The sequence below is a fragment of the Schistocerca americana genome, chromosome X (assembly GCF_021461395.2).
Source record: "Schistocerca americana isolate TAMUIC-IGC-003095 chromosome X, iqSchAmer2.1, whole genome shotgun sequence".
Classification (NCBI taxonomy): domain Eukaryota; kingdom Metazoa; phylum Arthropoda; class Insecta; order Orthoptera; family Acrididae; genus Schistocerca; species Schistocerca americana.
This window is the reverse complement of record NC_060130.1, coordinates 949,456,216-949,478,032: the sequence shown is the minus strand read 5'-3', so window position 1 is coordinate 949,478,032 and position 21,817 is coordinate 949,456,216. Positions and strand designations below refer to the sequence as shown.

The 21,817-nt window shown below is 43.5% G+C and overlaps 1 protein-coding gene across 1 annotated transcript in view; it reads left to right on the top strand.

The window, feature by feature from the left end:
- The window catches only part of LOC124556828, a 554,569-nt gene that overhangs the window by 346,507 nt on the left and 186,245 nt on the right, over positions 1-21,817 (top strand). The window contains exon 7 of the mRNA XM_047130843.1: positions 9,770-9,995. Coding sequence (XP_046986799.1) covers positions 9,770-9,995 — 226 coding nt within the window. The remainder of the gene's footprint in view (positions 1-9,769; positions 9,996-21,817) is intronic.

Sequence of the window (21,817 nt, the reverse complement as noted above, 5' to 3'; positions counted from 1 at the left end):
AAGCTTGACATAATATTTAACGTTTTCGAGTAAATCTGCCAGTCTTCCAGCTCTGTAAGTATCAGTTCATTAAAAACGAAATGAGTCCAACAGTCAACAGTTCTCAGCTTGTAAGTATGCATCACTTAAGGTGGAGTCGGGGGTGGGGAGTCACTTTAGTGGAGGACTGAAGGGCGAGTATATGCCTTACGTCAGCTGATGATATCTGTGACACTCCTGACCTGTACTCAAGATATCCACAATACTAAAAAATTGCTCATGTATCTACCAGACAAGCAGCTCATCCTAAAGCGGTACTCGTTTATTGAGCAATCAGACCTTGATCTTTGGCCGATATTCTTTCTGTGACATGTGCCTTATGCAAGAAGCAGAACCTAAAAACCGGGACGATACGGGAATACTGACCTAAGACAACTTGCTTGTCAACAAGTAGGTCGTGAATCTGTTTCTATTGATGCGCACACGTGACAAATAGAAAACGGCTACTAGTGTTTACTGTGTTTATTGTAAGTACGACAAGCGCGGTCAGTTCACTTCATTAGCCGACGGTCGTGTAAACTGAGAGCAATTAGCGTTATGCCATATCTGCGATGTTCTTTGAATCGTCCTCGTGTCATGTACTACGCTTCTTTTCCCCTATTGTTTACATTCTGCAGACAATTTACGACTTGTAAGATGACTGATATAAGGAACTCCTATGCTGTTGTTCTCAGTACGTTCTATTTTATTCACAAGGCGCTGATAACAATGATGTTCCGTGTTCCAAAGTCAAAACAATGATCGTAGTTAGGCCATTTGTAAAACCGAGAGATTCTCTATATCTGCAAATGTCAGAGACATGTAATGAAATCGAACTTCAGTCTACATTGCTTGCTGCATTATATTAACGGTGTTTCGACATAGGAAACTATAAAATGTTGGTCGTGGAATATGACGCCGCAAGAACGTTGCACAAATTTGTAATATATAACGTGAACGAGACAAATTTTAATTCTACGATATTTGGATGAATAGACCACACTAGTATGCATGCGGACGTACTTCACTTTGACTCCAACTCTTTGTAGTGTTACGTCCAATCGACTTTGAGATCATTAGAGTCGAAGCAAAAACTGAGACTGGAGGATAATGGTTAACGAAATCTGGGTCCTATGGAAGCAACCCGCAGTACAGTTCTAGCAAATGCAACTGTAGTGTCTTCGGCACTGCTCCATCTCGTCCAGTTTGATGACAATAGACTGAAAGCTAGCACGTAGGAACATTGCGTATACTGTGATTCGTTAACTTCGCCCGATAAATCTTTCTGACTGAAAAGTCCACAGGTGTGCTGTGGTTTCCGGTGTTCAACGGGCACAGTATTTCGGGAAGAAACCTTGTGGTCATCATCAGCTGCGCTAACGAACAATTTTTCGCCCCGATATTGTGCCCGTTGGATAACGATAACCGACAGTACCTCCATGGACTGTTCTGACATTATATACAGTCTACTGCCTTGCAGTTGATACGATACACTGATTTAAGGCGTACGGAATTTTATATCTGATAACAAAAACTTGGACATTTGTGGTAAGTTCTTTGGGACCAAACTGCTAAGGTCATCGGTCCCTAGGCTTACACATTACTTAATCTAACTTAAACTAACTTACAATAAAGGTAACACACACACCCATGCCCAAGGGAGGACTCGAACCTTCGTATCTGATAACAAAGTAATTTAGTACCAAATATAAGTTACAAACTAAGGAAACCGAAATGGATCGTGGCAAATGATAAAAAGTGCATACTCGTAAGTATCGTAACTGTAATAGCGTTGTCGATATTCTGGGGAACCAAATAAATTACTACACGGTGTAGTCTCCTAACATTCACTCAAAAACCCCCAGAATCTCTCCAGCTTTCCTCTTTGTTGTTTCGCGTTTTTCGTGGAAAGTAAACATTGTGGACAAGCCTCATTATAGCAGACAGTGGCCACCGAGCGAACCTCACAGGATAAAGTTTTCTCACATTGGTAACGGAAGAGAGCATCGATATTATTGGGAGGCTGGTCGGGCACTTTTTGCTCCTCTAATTGCTCTCCGATTTCTCGAGTGGGACCGGCGACTTCAGCTCTCTCAAATCGCCTTCAGGCTGCGGGAAATATTCAAATTAAGATGGAATGAGTCCTTTAAGAATCTTCAAAATTCTAATTACTATTACAGAATATCACTCCGAGTACGGAGGGTTGACTTGAGCTGAAAATCGGGAAGAGCGAGGGAGGGCGTTATAATCAGCGCCTTTGCTTGGCCGCTACCGCCGCTAATCCCACGCATAGTGGTAGGATCTCCACTCAGCCTGCTTCCGCTCTTCCACGCAAGCACAGTCGATGTGTCCACGTGGCACACAAACAAGCTCTCATGGACCCCACACCTCACTGCCAATTTTTTCGGAAAGTTAGCCGTTTTGAATTGAAAATAAGAACTCAGTTTAGGATTATTTTCGCATAATTGTGTAGTATCTTTAAAGCACTGGAAATAATACATCACTGACATACTTTCGAGCGTATTAAGAATAAATTCTCCGTAATTACAGTAATTTATCAAACCATATTTTACACATTACGGACTGGCACAGGAGATTTATTTCCGTACTCTGCTCCACTGTCGTCAGCTGTGAATCAGTACGAACGTGCGTCGCAGTATTGTCGACAGAGATTATTTTCTTTATGTATTTTATAGCTATGTAGGCTTCCGTGGCCAGAGTCAGCTGACATAAAAGTTTTCTGGGTATGGTACCGCGTCATGATGACTTTTCTCCAATTTAGTTTTTACACTATGACACCGTACCGTACTCAGAAAACTTTTATATCAGTTGCTTTGTATCGTTAACAAAAAATCGCCTAAATATCGTTTGTCGACGTAGACCGCTCAATGAAACACTTGGACAACCGGAACATACCTTACGTTTGACAGCTATTCGTTTCTATTAAGGTTAGTGATAAACTATCTCGTTTAGTGCAGTTTTTGCGTCCTGTTTACGTTTGTTTAACTAATTTTGAGTTCACGGTAAGTCCGCCGTTACATTGTGTTTGTCTAGAATATTTGATAGCATTTCTGTAAATTTTTCATGCTTCATTTAATATTCAACTCATTCAGATACGCCACGGTGCTCACTTCCTTCTATTATTGCTGTTCACAGCTCCTCCTAAATTCGCCCCTATTATTAATCAGAAATGACGCTGTGGAGTAAATGGATTGGCACGTAGTTGGAAGACTCCCAATGACACTGGAAAGGCTTCAACATCACACAATAATCGGCACGCAAAACTACCTGGAATAACTACTTTCTGATCCTCGCTAAATGCTCCAAGAACATTTCGCCGTAGGGAAGGATTGAATGAAAGTGTGGAAACTATTTCCCGTTTGCAGGTCGATACAGTGAGATAGATTTCTAAGTGCAAAGCAAGAAGACTGAGCTTTCTGGTCCAACCAGGGACTGGTCCCACCTCACCTCATTATCCATGTGGAGACAGAGGGCCTTCACAGATTGTATGCCCGTTCATCTCTGCTTTTGATAATTATAAGGCCAATCAGTTGCCAATCTCTGCGAATTACATAGAGTCATTGCACTGGCGTTTGTCTCACGTATCAGCACTCGCCGCTCTCCTGTGTGGAAGGCAGCAGGGGCACGGATATATCGGTACGGCTGAAGTGATGAGGTGCATTTTGTAGGCGAACGGCGTCTGTGGTAATGAAGTTGTTGGGACAAGTGGAGTGAGCAGGCCGGGAGAAAAAGCGGTCGCGACACCTCGCCGGGACCTGCCGTACACCTCAAGCAGCGGCAGGCGGCCGCCCTTCTGCCCAGCTGTGACTGGACGGGAACACCGAACCAAATGCACCATCTCGTATTCAAAGGAACCCTTCCCACTTTCACCATAAATGCTTTAGGGAAACAACGAAAAACGCATACTTGCATAGCTGCACGAGGATTCAAAGCCCGCTCCTCACGTACACGATGCAAATGTTTTCTCCATTACTGAATACCTGCTCTTCCGTAGCTTATCAGACGTAGAGTCCGGCTTCCCAGATGCCGGAATTTCGGTGCTTTTTAATATGCAAAGGAGTGTCTGGGAAAAGAGAGAGAGGGAAGGGAGAAGAATCAAATACTATTAATGATATTACTATAATGTATTTCTGTCTGTACCTCCCGCGTTAGGCCATCCTGATTTAGGTTTTCCGTGATTTCCGTAAATCGCTCCAGGCAAATGCCGGGATGGTTCCTTTGAAAGGACACGGCCGACTTCCTTCCCCGTCCTTCCCTAAGGCGATGAGACCGATGAACTCGCTGTTTGGTCTCCTTCCCCAAACAACCCAACCCAACCCCTCTGTCTGTACCGTATTTTATATCTTCACTCTTTGTGCTGAAATATTTACCCATTGTAGCCTATTCGCTCTGAAACCTAAACATACTGACAAAAATTAGACATCTCAAGGGGACATGGTGCTAATGTCGCATAACATCGCCTCCAAACAGCCTCAGTTCCACAAGGGACAGAGTCGACAAGTTCCTTCTGTATGTCATATGCAACTGAAGCCACTCACTGATGGTTACATCCCGTAGAGCCATCAAATTTCGGGTATGCTCACTGCTGGTTTCAGCCACTATTCCAAGTACACATCAGCTTTCTCTTCGAGATTAAGATTGAATGGTTAAGTGGGCAAGTGGAAGTGCGGAGTGTCCGTAAATCCAAAAAGTACTACAAGAACTTTTTTCAGTCTGACACCTTAAAAAAGACGACCTGGAGGAGAAATTTCTTCTATGTATCGTATTGGTACCTTGGTGTTAGTTAAGTGCATTACATTAATACAATATTTCTGCAATATACAGAGTGCTTCGAACTTACATCGACGAACTTCGAGAGAGTGTCTTGAGGAACAAAATGAGGATAGAAACCCGTGTCCGAACAGGCCATGGTACAAAGTGTCGAAGTTATAAGCGGCAGCGCCCGATGTATTTGCACATACAGGGTACTTCCGTGATGATGTTACAGACTTACAGGGATGATGGGGAAGGATAAATGTATCAGTCTGATTTAAGTGACCCTGGTTCGAAAACGAAAGAGGCGAATGTTATACGTGAAAATCGTTCAAAATCAAATGGTTCAAATGGCTCTGAGCACTATGAGACTTAACATCTGATGTCATCAGTCTCCTAGAACTTAGTACTTAAACCTAACTACCGCTACGGTCGCAGGTTCGAATCCTGCCTCGGGCATGGATGTGTGTGATGTCCTTCGGTTAGTTAGGTTTAAGTAGTTCTAAGTTCTAGGGGACTGATGACCTTAGAAGTTAAGTCCCATAGTGCTCAGAGCCATTTGAACCATTTTGAACCTGGCTCCTGTAACTTCGACGCACTGTACGTTTCCGGACACGGGTTCCTGTCCTCATTTTGTTCGTCAAGACACCGTCTACATCGTCTCGAAGTTTGCCGGTGTTATTTTGGAACATGCTGTATATAAAATTCATCTTCATACGGAGGTGTGTTTTTTAATTTTTTTATGAAATAACTGAGAAACGATCAGTGTCGTTTCAATATAAATACGTATTGTTGTCGCGGGACGTCTCTGTACTCCCACATCTCCGGCGGCGCTAACATCAACACACGATTTTTCCCGTGCTCTGGCTTTGTCGAGGACATATTACATTGGAGTAGAAATCAAAAACTTCCGAAGTATGCTCGCAATTAGGTGAAGAGCTGAGTTATGAGGCTGTGAGGCAAAGACTTTCCACTCGATATTGGGACGCAGCAGTGGAGATATAACGAGTTTCCTAGGATAAGGAAAGGAAAAAAAAAAACCGGAAAACAAGAGACGGACTGCAACTGAACGGCTAAATGAAAAGAGTACGAGATAACGAGTTTGCTGGGATTAGCGGAGATGTCCGGCCGCTGAATGCGCAGGTTCGCCGTAAGAATTGTGCGGCAGGTCCTTTTTTTGCCGCAGGGAGCGGCGTGTTTGCGTGCGTCGAGCGTAACGCTGCATCTGTCACCGGATTATCATATGAAAAGATACACAAAGTGTCAAAATTGCCGGTCGGCCGCACGCGCGTAATAACACGCTACCCGGGACGCCCGCCTTCGTTTCGCTGTAATTTAAGAAACTCGTAATTTGGCGTAATTATTAAGCGAAACGGCGGCGTGTATGATTAAATCCGTAAAGTATGCGGCAGACCACTGATCTCTTTATACCGGCCGGAAGGAATCACTTAACACTTTAGCGCGTTCAGCTTGTGGTCCGTCCGTCAATTAGTGACGCCACGCTTGTAGGAGGCATTTCATTCTAGTGCGGGGCAGCGTGGAATGCGTGAGTGACACGGAGAGCCGAATGACGGACTGCTGGCGTATCATTTACGTCTGTAGACATACATACTGCTGCCATTTCACTTCTTTCCCTCACCATTCACAAACGGTGTGCGGGAACAGCGACCCGTAGTAATCCTCCTAATGAGCTCAAATTTCATTGACTTAACATCCAGGCCATGCAGGAGATTTATGCGTAATATGCTGGTCTCTTAACTTAAAATCTCTGAATTTTAACAGTAGCAAGTGTGACTTGCGCATTCATTCTCTTTCCCTTTGTTATTAGCTGCACTATTTTGCTGCTTTTAATGTATATTGCACAAATTTGTTTTATTTAAGTAGCCCTGTAATTTAGAAAATTTTAGTTTTTGCCTGTGCTTCTGTCAGCAATGTTTTACACTTTAAATATTAATAATATGTACTACGATATTTGCTTTGAGACTATTTTTGTCTTTGTATATAGGTCTGAGGCTGTCGGGGACCTGATATTTTGCGCGTTGGATCACCAGTGCACCGGACAAGAATTAGTCGTATCTAGTCAGCCATACAGAAACAGGCACAAAGTGTTTGATGTGGGCTTTCTAGACGTGTTCCGGAAAAGCGTGTACTTATATATATATATATATATATATATATATATATATATGTGTGTGTGTGTGTGTGTGTGTGTGTGCGTGCGTGCGTGCATGTGAATTTAAGGCTCCCTCGCTACAGTACACCCATTTCCGAACGTTTAGCTTACATCAGCATCATTATAGACTATGTAAAGTTGGCAAAAGCTTGATGTTTACACGCAGCCCTTCGAATAACGTGAACTTTTCCGGATAATAAAGTCATGATACTTCCTGGCAGATTAAAACTGTGTGCCCGACCGAGACTCGAACTCGGGACCTTTGCCTTTGCCCGCGAAAGGCAAAGGTCCCGAGTTCGAGTCTCGGTCGGGCACACAGTTTTAGTCTGCCAGGAAGTGTCATATCAGTGCACACTCCTCTGCAGAGTGAAAATCTCATTCTGGTAATAAAGTCATTTTTACCCTCTTTTGTAGATGGTGCTAAGTAGCATTCTCTCCCAGTGCTGTAAAAGGCATCCTAACCCACGCTGGAACACTTTTTCTGATCGTTTGGTAATCTCGCTTCGCTTAGACAATCTCGGCAGTGTGGAACTTATCCTTCCTGTCATTATTATTATTCTACTGAATACTTACTACAATTACACCAATCGGTGTGACATCTTAAATTGGTGTTGGACACTGGTACACTTTAATGCCTTCTCAATGGCTGACAAAGTAGATCCCACGCCCTCTGGGTCCCACATTTTTGCAGCATATCGACCATATTCAACATTTTTTATTCACTAATTTGATCGCATTGCATGGACGTACAAAAGTTTGCCAGGCTTGATCTTATGAGTCCTGATCAGAACTAAAAAATACAGAAAAAAGAAAACGCAAAGTTAGCATTAAATATAAAAGTTAAAAGTGCAAGATAAATAAAAAATAAAAATACACTAATTTAGTTTTTATATAAAGAGTCGAAACCGGTTAACTGTTGCATACAAATCCAGAAGCATCTAGACAGTTTTCAATAAAAAGTTTTTTTCCAGTTTGACAGTGTCAGATTTCGATTTTTCCCTTCTCTTTCAAGAACTGTAGCCAGTGCTATGATTTTCACGCGTCTAAACTAAAATAAACTGTAGGTTGCAGTCGTCGTATTGGAAGCCTCACGCACAAGTGGGTTGACACGCGGTTCTCCGAGACGTTAATGTCGGTTTTCAAAACTTCCCTTTCAAATAACACCTAAATTTGAACTACGGTTCGACAGGTGTCTAGTAGTTCTACAACGGGGTACGAACATATTTGCACTTCGGTAGCTTGAAAATTGTTCTCTGTTATTTACTTAATACTTGTCTCCCCCGGCAACTGATAAGATTTTCTACATCTACATCTACAACCATACTCCGCAAGCCACCTGACGGTGTGTGGCGGCGGGTACATTGAGTACCTCTATCGGTTCTCCCTTCTATTCCAGTCTCGTATTGTTCGTGGAAAGAAGAAATGTCGGTATGCCTCTGTGTGGGCTCTAATCTCTCTGATTTTATCCTCATGGCCTCTTCGCGAGATATACGTCGGAGGGAGCAATATACTGCTTGACTCCTAGATGAAGGTATGTTCTCGAAACTTCAACAAAAACCGGTACCGAGCTACTGAGCGTCTCTCATGCAGAGTCTTCCACTGGAGTTTATCTTATTATCTCCGTAACGCTTTCGCGATTACTAAATGATCCTGTAACGAAGTGCGCTGCTCTCCGTTGGATCTTCTCTATCTCTTCTATCAACCGTACCTGGTACGGATCCCACACTGCTGAGCAGTATTCAAGCAGTGGGCGAACAAGCGTACTGTAACCTACTTCCTTTGTTTCCGGATTGTATTTCCTTAGGATTCTTCCGATGAATCTCCAAATAGAACTTACTTTATAATTAATCGATTCAATGTCTCGAACTTAGTTTATAATAAATTGTGATACGGATTGTGAAATATTAATACAGTTGTTTTAGAAAAGTGGTTAGTTGTCCAGCGTCGGGTTAGTGCATGTCTTTATTTCTGCTCCAGCTCTCTGCAAGGCATGTACATGTCATCATATTCTCGTCTTCAGCCTCAATGTTTTTATGGTGTTGGAAAATATGTTTTTACTTTTTAATTTAATGACACAGGTTGTACATATATTTCGACATTTGTTTTACAAAATAAATGTCGAAAGAAATGTTCTACTTGTTCCAGTAAACTAAACAGCTTATGATGTACAAAAAGGTTTTAGCCTTCAGAACATCTGCGTGTGTTTGACCCGCCAAATAATCGAGATCGATTAGAACTGCAAAGGGCAAACGCTATTCGATTGTTCTCGTAGTGGCTCGCGAACAATTCTCTGTCCGGTGCACTCTTTCTCCCCTCGAATTTGTCTTTTTCAGGATGTTGCAGTAAGAAAACACTTAGCTAGCACAGCCGTCTCATACGGACAGCACACAGTGAAAACTGGAAGCTTCGGTGGTTCCCGAAGCATCTAGAGTAACAACGAGAATATCGACACTTTGCAGCTGAACACGTTCAGCCGTTACCCTCAGATTGTCGGATTGTGAGACGGATACTGGTTTGACGACTTACTGGGAATTTTATCTCGCCGAGGCGGGAAACGGTAGCGAATGAGGTGGCTAACCCGTTTGTGGGTACAGTGAGGCGGTGGCGCGCTTTATTCTCTGCTGTCCGGATGCGAGGCGTGTGGCTAGCTAGAGCTGCGGCCGGCGACGAGGGACTAGCGGCGAGCGGCGAGACACGGCGACCAGCCCGAGCGGGAGGCCACGCCAGTCGGCGTCCCGGCCGGGCCCCTAGACCTAAGTTTTTGTCGCCCCCGGCGGTGTTCCTAACCTTCGGGCGTGCTCACAGATCTTCATGCACAAGTCGGCGATGCAGATGCAGGCTCGCGAGGCGGTGCACCGCTCAGAGGTGAAGCCGCACCAATGCCAGCAGTGCCTCAAGTCGTTCTCGTCGAACCACCAGCTGGTGCAGCACATACGTGTGCACACTGGAGAGAAGCCGTACAAGTGCTCCTACTGTGACCGCCGCTTCAAGCAGCTGAGCCACGTGCAGCAGCATACGCGCCTCCACACAGGTCAGTCCTGCTTGAAATTGTAACCAAATCTAAAGTAGTTGTCTGTCACTGTGTTGTCACCTTCAGTGCGCAAAGGGAAACGAAAGTTTCGCTAATTTACAGATAATCGTAACGCTGGCTCTGTTTAAAATTTAAGTACAGATTTTTCACGTATTAAGAGAGACTACAGAGATCTACGAGACTTTCAGAATTATTACGTGATTCGCGTAGGAGATATATAAACTTCATACTTGTTACAAGTTACATATTGACAGAACTGCAAAAGAGTAACGCTATTTACCGAAGCTTACGCTTGTCAAATAGTACGCGATACGCAACTTAGAAAAGATCTAGTGCGAGGTGTTTTGGTAATCAACAAAAAAGTATTTCATTGTAATCCATAGTCTTTTAAGTACGATGTCGTAAGTTTGAAGCTGTTTCGTGGACGCGCAAAAAATCACTCGTTTAAAAAAATGCCTTACACTGTCCCCAACTGCAATTCAGATCAGATTTTTGACATAATTAGAGACGCTGTAGAGATGTTTACCATCTTTTATGTGATTGTGCTTGTCGCGAATACATCGCAGCTTCGGACCAGCTAATATAAACCAGACTAAACTTATGCATATTTCCTCCTAGCACTAGACGAACGTAAGATAACTTATTTTATATCGTCTACTCTTACCAACACGACAAAATGATACTGACGACTTCCGTAATTGGTAACACCGTGTTTAGTGCTTGTATTTGCATTCGTTGTCGGACACTTAAAATTTATATTACGCTGCTCTAGATCGCCTCAGCTGCTTCACAGTGTAAACTATTTGAAATAATGGGCTAGACAGCGTTCGCCGATGGTGGCAACCTGGACGCCAGGAGAATACTGCTTGGACCTGGCGACCGGTCACCGGATCCTCGCGGAAAGTTGTCCGCTCCGTGCCCGCGTTCTCAATTATCGTCTCAAGTTATTTAGTGGTTGGACCAAACGCTGATCAGATGGAGTACGTGGTCCTCCGTGCTTGAAGGACAGCTTCTTGTTAGCGCAACATTTTCCGCACATAACAATGTTCCTGTTACCGTGTCTAAGAAAATTAGTCATTTACAGAATGTAGGGAAGAGAACGTGTTTCCAGCGCTAAATAAAACAAAACTGAGTCAGCTCCTCTCTAAAACTAATGTGATACTATTAGTGAAGCTAAAGACTGAATAAGAAACTAACAGCCAACTGCAGCTATTAAAACTGGACTTCATACGCCACAAATACCTATTTAGGGGAGCCCCGCAGTCCTTTATATTTCGTATTTAAGTTGTGCATTAGTAATATCCATTTCTTTAAAAAAATTGAAGTTGCGTTGAAATAAAAAAAGATTGTAAGGCCAATTTGCGCAGACATGATGGTGAAAGGCCACTTCGTCGCATTTTGTGTGTTTTTAGTCTGTAATTGGTACCTTTGAATTCCAGCTCAGCGAGGGGACGAGGAACAGGGAAGGATAGCCCCTTCTCTCCCATAAAAAAATCTTGGTAAACCGCACGCCTATTCTTCTCCACCAAAGACACAGACATATCAGTTTAGTATCAAAAGCAAAAAACGAGGACATGTGATGGGCACTGAGCAGCATGATGCGCAGCCTCGAGCATTGGTCGTGAAATCTAAAGACTATTTGGTCGTCACCGCGAAACTAAAATGAGTTGCTGTTCTCTCCCCCTTCCAGCTCATATATTGAGTACTTTCTTGGTACAGCTTACTGCATGCTTCGTAATCGGCACGCCTGCAACAGCATGCGCTACCTAATATGCTCCAAAAAACCGCGCATAAAAATGGGATTTTTCCGGGGCTCAGATCTCGGGTTCTGTTGGTGATACAAAGGTAGGGTCAAGTTTTTTGGAGAGCCCTGAGCTAGGGACTATTTGTATACCCAACAGAATGATCGTCGTACTGTAACTATCCTACTGCACAGGGACAAAATTTGGATATTACACCATCTTCCAGCTTAGTCAATAGAAGAAAATCGATTGATTCTTTTTTAATTCGATGTGATCTGTGGCGTGTCTGAAGAGGCTTATGGAGGCACCATGTAGTTCATGGGCTTTGGGCACTAAAACCGAACTGCGGATTCCAAGACTGCTATACTCAGAAAAAAGTCCGAAATTCTTACGATATTTTCCTAAGACCCCATCTCGAACAAACTTAAATTTTTTCTTTATATCTTTATCCGTTTCCAAGATACAGATATTCAAAGTTACCCTACGGTGTGAGGTGGAAACATAGTTTATAAAATAACGCAGCCCGAAGAAATTTTCCGTAAAGTGTCTCCGTTATCATCAGAAGGGTTTTGGGAACCCCATGTTGTAGTACTGAAGTACATGCAAAATTTTTCTGCACGTAACATCCGGTCTGAAGTGTAAAATTAGTTTCAATTTCACAAAAGTAAACTATCAAAATTTTGAATGATCCATTAAGTTCTTTTCATATGAGTGACATGCCCTGCTGTAGCAGGGACAAGAGGGGAACCAGCGGAAAAACGCTCCTATCGCGCCCGAGGAACGCTGAAGTGCTCCAGTTTTAAAAGATTCGGACTGAAAAGTTCAAATGGTTCAAATGGCTCTGAGCACTATACGACTTAACTTCGGAGGGCATCAGTCGCCTAGAACTTAGAACTACTTAAACCTAACTAACCTAAGGATATCACACACATCCATGCCCGAGGCAGGATTCGAACCTGCCACCGTAGCGGTCGCTCGGCTCCAGACTGTAGCGCCTAGAACCGCACGGCGGACTCGAAAGTGGAGTACGAGCTGCCTCATTCTACCCTCCTCAGCACCTTGGCATGCTTTTTTATGTCGATAGAGGAGGCAGTGACAGCAGGAAAGAGACAGAAAAGTAATAAATACTGGATGATAGTGGGCAGTGGTTGTGGTACAGAGAGTGAAGGAGACGGTGGCAGTGAGAGAGAGAGACACAGTGGCAATGGAAAGTAGTTGACAGTGACAGAACAGTGCTAGGAAAAGAGTATAGGAGACAGTGCCAGTGAGAGAGAAGTAGAAAGTGGAAGTGGGGGGGGGGGGGGGGGGCGATCCAATGATCTACATCTACATCTACATTTACATACCACGCAAGCCTCCGTGCGGTGCGTAGCGGGGATCCCCTGTACCACTACTAGTCATTTCCTTTCCTGTTCAACTCGCAAACAGAGCGAGGAAGAAACGACTGTGATAATGAAAGACGAAGTGTATGACAATGACAAAGAGGAAGAGCGAGGTAGTGACTGTGAGAAGAGACAGCAGCAGTGGGAAGGAAGAAATCATACAGTAACAGCAAGAGAGAGCAAGAGGGATACAGTTAGAACGAGAGGAGACACGAGTAGTAGGACAGAACGAAGGATACTGTGGCGGCGAGACAGGAGACTGTGACAGTTAGAGACACACAAAGAGTTAATGATAATGATCTGGGCTGAATGAGAATAGGCAAGTGTGAGTGTATGGATATGAGGGACTTACGGCAGCTGACTAGTGGGTGTGGGCGAGTTAGACTTAGGGGACTTTGTGGGAGTGAGATTTGAATTGCGTGTTAAAAGAGCGCGAGTATGTTCTCATCCCAAGATTTTTGTAAAAATTTTGAAGATGCTCAGGAAGGTAGAATGAGGCAGCTGGTACCCAACTTTTCCGTCAGTGTCTTTTAAAACTGCAGCATATTAGCCTTTTTTGTGCTCCGGTAGTAGCATTTTGCCGCTGGTATACTGCTATGCATATGTCTAAATGGGAAACTCTGTCGACCTTTTATACGTCATTTCGCTGTACTCGAAAAATATCTCCTCTGCTGACTTTGCAAACTACAGCGACCTTCTGGCAGCACCACTGCCGACAGATTCAAACCGAAAGATTGTTTCGGCTCACAGCGGACGACTTACAGCCTCCGGCAACGTCTCTTGAATTGATCTGCCTTACGTCTTCATCTTCCTATTCCGTATCCCAAAGACATAGATATCCAAGTTGCTGCCTCCCTAAGCTGTGACGTCATGCAAAGTACAACTCGTTCATCCAAAACGACTTACAGCCTCCGGCAACGTCTCTTGAATTGGTCTGCCTTACGTCTTCATCTTCCTATTCCGTATCCCAAAGACATAGATATCCAAGTTGCTGCCTCCCTAAGCTGTGACGTCATGCAAAGTACAACTCGTTCATCCAAAACGACTTACAGCCTCCGGCAACGTCTCTTGAATTGGTCTGCCTTACGTCTTCATCTTCCTATTCCGTATCCCAAAGACATAGATATCCAAGTTGCTGCCTCCCTAAGCTGTGACGTCATGCAAAGTACAACTCGTTCATCCAATCTGGAATTCTCTAGCGGTAAGGTGGAAAATTCGAGTATACACGGTGCAGAGATATCACTTTCTGAAAAAAAAAAAAAAAAAATGCCTGTGTCTGAATTCCTTCATTGGCAGAGGCATTGGCAGACGTATTCTGCTGTTAGTCTCGGCAGATGTGTCGCGGAAGTAGAAAGACTGAATCAGTGGATACATTAAAAACAAATCTGTTAACACATTTTGAATAAATGCATAAAAATAATTTACCCATTTTCACAAATATTTGGAGGTAAATGTATTCCGTACCGCAGGCGTGCAGATAGTGTAAGACGTTCTCGAAACCTACAACAGATGAACTTAGCACTGGAAAACTTTGCGCTTTAAGAATTCCTTAGAACTGTGACTGTTGTTTTCTCATATAGGCTATCTCTACGAAAGTGATTTCCCCTACTACCTTGTTTCCTTTGGCGCGTACCATTTCACGAAAACGGCATGTTAATCTGTCAGCGGTGTACGGTATATTAAATTTGTTGAATGTTGTCATGAACACTGTGCACAGATCGTACTTATGTTAATGTTTAATCGTCCACTTGTTTGGCGTCCTCTGCTCTCATTATTTTCGGGGCGTCGATAGGAGGGGAAACAAACGTATAGAAGGAGCATTGCGCTACAGCAGCGCTTAATTACGCAGTAAAATTAAATTTATCTCCTTACTTCTTAGTTCTTCTGTTTCGATATTTCGTTTTGCGCATGAAATGTATCGTGCAAAGCCGTGGCAATATTTTGATAGAGTACTTAACATTTGCGAACGGCCTCCACATGTGATAATTGTTACACAGTTATGATAACAACGGGCACGTCAGGATATCCTTACTAACAGTTCTTCGAGACACACTTATTTAGGGGTGCTTTTTGTTTTATCTGACACTGTCGGCGCAGCAACTATGTCTGTTTCTCGTAAATTCTGAATTTTAGTACAACCGCTTTTATTTACTTGTTTTTCTTTTTGAGCTTCATCTCGAACGACTGGAAACCGCATCTCTGAAGATGTAACTTTCTTTTGCAGTTTGTTAGAGGGTCAATGGTAGTGATAAGTAAAGTCACTGCCATCACTCAATGGCCCACAAATTTTCTAGAGGGCTGCGAGATTTTTGTTGAGATAGTAGAATAATGCTTTTGAAGGAAAGGTTCTCGTGGAGACAATATTTAGCTTCTCATCTGATGCAAATAGTAGCGTCTCGCACTGTATCAGAAGGTTTCCAATTTTACGCAAATACCATACCACCATGGATCAAATTCAGACTCAGAGCGAAAACTGATGGAGCTCCAGTGCAACTATTCTTCACCGTGACACAGCGTACGTGGGGAACTATTTCAGCCTCAGAGATCGAATAACTTGTATGAAGACAAACGAGCGTTTGTCTTATTTTTGCAGCTGTGATAGAAAGCCATGGCTCGGACAGATTCCTCTGTTTTCCTACTACACTGATCTGAGTGACCTACGTTAGAAAGTTAATTGTTTTTTGTAAATACATATCTGGTAAACTGCTCTAAACCTCTAAAGCTGAGCTGAATTTAGCGATGTGGCTTATCTGTTTCATTGCTCATTTCTTCTGTACTTGTACAACATCTTATATATTTAACCATCGGATTAAATTACTTTTGACTAAACCGCAGTAGATGATGTGTTCACCACATAGATATCACAGGAAATTTAGCTGAAAACGAAAGGATACAATTTAAGTATTCCTCAGAGCGAGACTTCAACCTACGACTCTCTCACTATCAACTGCTTACAGCGACGACCACTGTCAACTGTAGCAGCTTGTTCACACACAACAAAAATTTTTTTTCACGTAACATGAAACAGAAAAAGAGAATTCTGTGAGTCTGAAGACCGACATGCACGCGGTAGATTTCTGCTTGTCGAGAGAACCATTGCGGATTGAGGGAGCTGTATTATCACTTCGACTTATAATAAATTGATACACGACGTAAATCTAAGTTGAACAATTGACTCTGGGACCACAACACTCTCTTCCTCCGTTATTTAAGGAAACCCTAAATCCTGGAAAACGTTGCGATGGCTCTTCAAGCAACAGCGAAGAATGTTTCTTATCAAATCTTTCAAATCTAAACGTAAGTCATGCAATCCGTGATCACGAAAAAAGAAGGAAAATTTTCATTTGTTTTTCCTGTTGTGTTTTCTGGTTGCTCATAACAGCGTAGTATCTGTTATTTCAGTGCTCAAATCGTCACTATTGTCATCCATATACCTGAAATTATAACTCCGTAAACAAAACTTTCTTTTATAGTGTTTACGTAATTCGGAAGCTATGTTGGCTAAGTTTTAGTTTAGATAAGCGACAAATTTAGACTTTGATACACGTTTGGTCGTAAAGCTGTATTTTTGCTAGTGCCAGACATAATTTCATTCCTGGGAACAACTGGCGAACGGTTGAGCTTTCATTTTTTTGAACATTAGTGCAACAGCCCGTAACATCAATAGTGTAGTGCCTGGTAAAACCTCGTGATGACCTTTCAACTCTTCGCATTGGTGATTGCTGCACTTCTGATTTAATGGTAAAAGTTTAACTCTGAGTAAATGCTTAAGGAGACTAAGCAGCGAAGGTCATCAGTCTCCTATTCACAAACCAGGATAGGACCAGTGTAAATGGTTCAAATGCCTCTGAGCACTATGGGACTTAACATCTGAGGTCATCAGTTCCCTAGAACTTAGAACTACTTAAACGTAACTATCCTAAGGACATCACATACATCCGTACCCGAGGCAGGATTCGAACCTGCGACCGTAGTGGTCGCACGGTTCCAGACTGAAGCGTCTAGAACCGCTCGGCTAGGAGCAGTGTACCCAATCTGTCTGCGTGTAGCGTAAATTCTGTCTGCAAATATGAGAAAGTGTTCTAAATGTTTGCGTAGCATGTATCTGAGGCGGAACATTGAAACCAGTATGCCGGCCGGCCTGAGTGGCCGTGCGGTTCTAGGCGCTACAGTCTGGAACCAAGCGACCGCTACGGTCGCAAGTTCGAATCCTGCCTCGGGCATGGATGTGTGTGATGTCCTTATGTTAGTTAGGTTTACTTAGTTCTAAGTTCTAGGCGACTGATGACCTCAGAAGTTAAGTCACATAGTGCTCAGAGCCATTTTTGAACCGGTATGCCCCTAGTGGTATGTGGAAAACTGCCTAAAAGCCACATGCAAGCTGTTAGCGCGCTGAGCTAATTCGACCCGGTGCCAGCATGCCTCCGCGTTACGGAAGCGGTCGCGTTTAACACGTAGCCGGGCGAGTTGATGGTATAAGCCATTTGGTTTGTCACCTCTTGTATGTCTAGCTGTTGGGTGCTATCTTCCGCAGAAAAAGAACAAAAATTAATCATCGGTACGTGATAACGCTTCTAAGCTTCTGGAACCTTTCTAATCTGTGCCTTTGGATATATGCCGTATCATTCAATTCTCTTACTGTTATTGCTGCTCTCCTCCAACAAAATACCTGTTATTTCTGAGAAGTATATAAGGCATTGGCAATTGGGCAATGTGTGTCATCCTCCACGGGCTACCGATTGCTTCTTAACTGCAATGAATTCGAATTGGAACCACATAGAAACAAACTAAAATCAGTAACGCTTAATTTTTCCTTTATTTATGTGGGCCTTAAGAACATGAATCTTTGGAACCGTTTAACTTCCTCGTCTCTAAGGAACCCGCTTTCGAAAGAATTCACCAATACATATTATCTCATTCAGAAACCAAAATCTGTAACATTAACGTCTGTACACCGCTCACAAGTTGTAACTAATCTTTGAATATCTCGCAAGAATTCTGAAGGTGGACTAGAGTCAGTAATTCGTCTCAGGACGAGAAAAACTGAAGGAAGAATACTTGACGAAGCTTTCCAGAGGCACATACCCAAAGCACGTATATGACAGTTAAGTTTGTGCCAAGTTCATGTCACACCCCTCTACAAAAAAAGGAAGCATATCTGAACCACTGAACTACCGTTCTATATCACTCACCGTATTTGTAGCCGAATACTAGAACAGTTTTTTGGTTCGAGCTTTATGACTTACATGGAACAAAATAATCTGTTTTGTGGAAATTAGCCTACGTTCCCAAAAGATAGATCACGTGGAACTCGAATCTCCCTCATTGCACACGGTGTCGTCAGTGCTATGGGCGAGGGAACCTTATTAGTTCGGTATTTCTAGACTTTCGGAAAGCTTTTAATTCAGTACCACGTAGACATTACCTAAAGAAAATATGTTAGTAAGGGACATCCAGCCAGGTAAGTGACTGGATCGAAACTTATCTGACAGGCAGGGCGTAGGACGGAGATTCATCTATAGAAGCTGAAGTAATACGTCGTGGAGTGTTGCCGATTATGTTATAAATCAATGATTTAGCAGGTGCTTTTCTTGTCACTGGCAGTCTCGGGCATTTCGTAGATAACGCGTCTATATAACTTGAAATTATAAAGATTGTAGTAAAACCCAATTAGAACTCGGCATAATATTAACCTGGTGCAAAGACTTGGAAATAGCTGTTAACGTAGATAAATGCGAAGTTGTGCACTAAACGAAACGTAGCAGTGTGTTACACTTTGACTACAGGATTAATGAATCACAAATAGAGTGAGTCACGGAATACAAATATTTGGGAGATACAATGTGTACCGACGCGAAGTGGAGTGACCACATGGGCTTAATTGTACACAAAGAAAATGTCAGGCTACGATTTAGTGACAGGGTCATGGGAAAATGGTATTTGTCCGTAAAACAGATTGGAAACAAAACACTTATACGAACCATGTTTGAATGCGTCTCAACTGTACGAGATCTATATCAGGTCGGACTGATAGGACACATGGGACATATAGAAAGAATGGCAGTGTGAATGTTACACGCTTGTTTGACTGGAGGAAATGTTGTAAAATCATCAGCGGCAGACACTCGAAGACAGATCCCGTACATCTCGCGGGGACCTGCTTACTACACTACAGGAATCAGGTCACGAACTAGGAATATTCTTCAGCTCACAACTTCCTGTCTCTTTGAGACCGTGCAGATAAAATTAGACAAATAACAGAGGCGTACCAGCAGGCATTCTTCCCAAGCTCCTTCAGTGAATGGAACGAACCCTAATATGTGGTACTACAGAAATAACCGTCGCCACACACTTCACAGTAATCCGCAGAGTGTAGATGTAGAGTTCTGTATTGTTTCACATTACAAGAGCCGTTGTCGAGGTTCCGCCCCCGGATCTGGACTACCAAACTCCCTTCGTTTGAGACTGGAGTAACTCGACATCGGCGAAGAAAAGTGATGGCTGTCCAGAAGCGACTAATAAGGATAGAACGTTGTGACCATTCAAGAACCTTTTGTAGCTAGTTCTTTAAACAGTTTGGCTTACTGAAAATAGCCTCATAGTAGATTTACGACGTCTGAAACATACTACTAAAAGGAGAACTAATTTACACCATCTATCGTTCTGTGGCATAGACTGGAGTGAGGTATTCAGCCATAAAATCTGTGACCACCTATCCAGTGATGTTACGAATTTATTCGATAATGCAGTTAACTTCAAACACAAACTGAAGTCATATCTGCATGACAACTGCATCCTTCCAGTGCAGATGCACAAAGAAGCCCGAATCTGCGAGTAGTGAAGGTAATGGGTAGGGGCCCTACTTCAGTAGTGTGTGGATAAGGTGGGAATTTGGGTCGCTGAGCGACCGTGTCCGGATAGCCGAGGCGGAAAATCCGGGTTCGACTCCCTGTGCGGTGCTAATATTCAACTTTCCCCATTGATTTAATTCAGTGCCCACTAGCAGCTAATGTCCTCATTCCTTTGATTAATAATCCATAAACTTACCACCTGTTCCGCTGAGGAGATGCGCTTTAATTGTAGAAATTAATCGTTCCATATAATAGCGAGTTGTCACAATTACGATCGACGGAACACACAGATAACTTGCTAAGTAACTAAATAAATGTGATATCCCGAGTAATTGTGCGTGACTTGTTCTGAACGATCGGCATACTGATAACAGAGTTGAGACGCAAGTAATGGGGCATTTCTGCAACGGTCATCGCGACGCATCGACCCGCCGGCCGTGTAATTTTTTGCAGCGCAGAGTGAGCTGTGCGCGCGGTACAGAGACACGCCGTCCGTCGCCCCCCCCCCCCCCCTCCCCCAGCTTGCCGTGACTCATCTGCCGGGCCGGATTACGGGGGTCGAACCCCGGCCCAGTACGCTGAGCGGCGTGGCGCGCTGCGGCGCTGCGTCAATCAATACGCGCCGCATAAAAGAATGCTATGCTCCCTGCCGCGTTTTTTGTGGGCCGGCCTGCGCGTCTGTCCGAAGGAAACGAGGGAGCTCCGGCAGGAAACAGACCATTTGTAGCCTCTTTCCGTGAGCTGTTCCGGCATTTGGAAAGCCGTAGGCATCTGAGACCGGAATGACCGCACACGGATTTGAAGCACATTCCTCGCGAACGTGAACCGAGTGCCGAGATACCTTCAGTGACGGATTGTAATATACCCGTTTCGCCAATCGGCGAATTTCCTGGAAAGCGGCAACCATACCTGTTCTTTAGAACTTCGAGATATTCCAAGACTGTTAAAATTTCGCTTTTACAGCTGACAGTTTGTCGTTCAGATCTCAAAGATTCCAGTAGAATGAGTGGGGCAAAGATCATCTTGGAAAGAGACATTAACAATTCTGCAGAAGAGTCAGAGACACAAACGATCCATTCAAATAGATAAAACCTAACAGATCTGTTGCCTATACAAGTCAGGGTGTTAGGGTCACTGAGGACAGTGTATTGAACAACAAAATGGCTCTGAGCACTATGGGACTTAACATCTGTGGTCATCAGTCCCCTAGAACTTAAACCTAACTAACCTAAGGACATCACACACATCCATGCCCGAGGCAGGATTCGAACCTGCGACCGTAGCGGTCACGCGGTTCCAGACTGAAGCGCCTAGAACCGCACGGCCAACCGGCCGGCCTATTCAACAACATTACATCAGTGTTTCCTTTATTTGCAGTATAATAATTATAGTTATCAGGAGTAGCATGTTCTTAGGTTGGTTAGTATCTCCATGTGGCGAAAGTAACCCGTTGATGCTTATTTTCCCCTGAGCAGCAGGTCACGTGTTGAAGTATGGACGCGTGAACGCAAAACAGTTACTGACAGTCTAGTGAACTTAGTTGTGCAGCGACGGTGCAGGAAACATCAGATAGTAAATTATGTGACGTGTTTGCTCTCTTAGACACAGAGAAAAAACAGCTAGCATATTGAAGTGGGTAGTGGACCCGTATTAGTGTACCTATGATCGCAAGATCTCCACCTATAACCCCAAACACCCTGTATACAGGGTGGTCAGAAATAGTCTAAAAAGCTAGTAAAGGTGTTACAGGGTAGGTTGTGCTGAGAAATAATTGTTCAGAAAAAAATTCGGTACGTTGCGCCGTTTTCGAGTTAATTAGCCTTGAAGTTAGTCAATCAGGCCGTTGC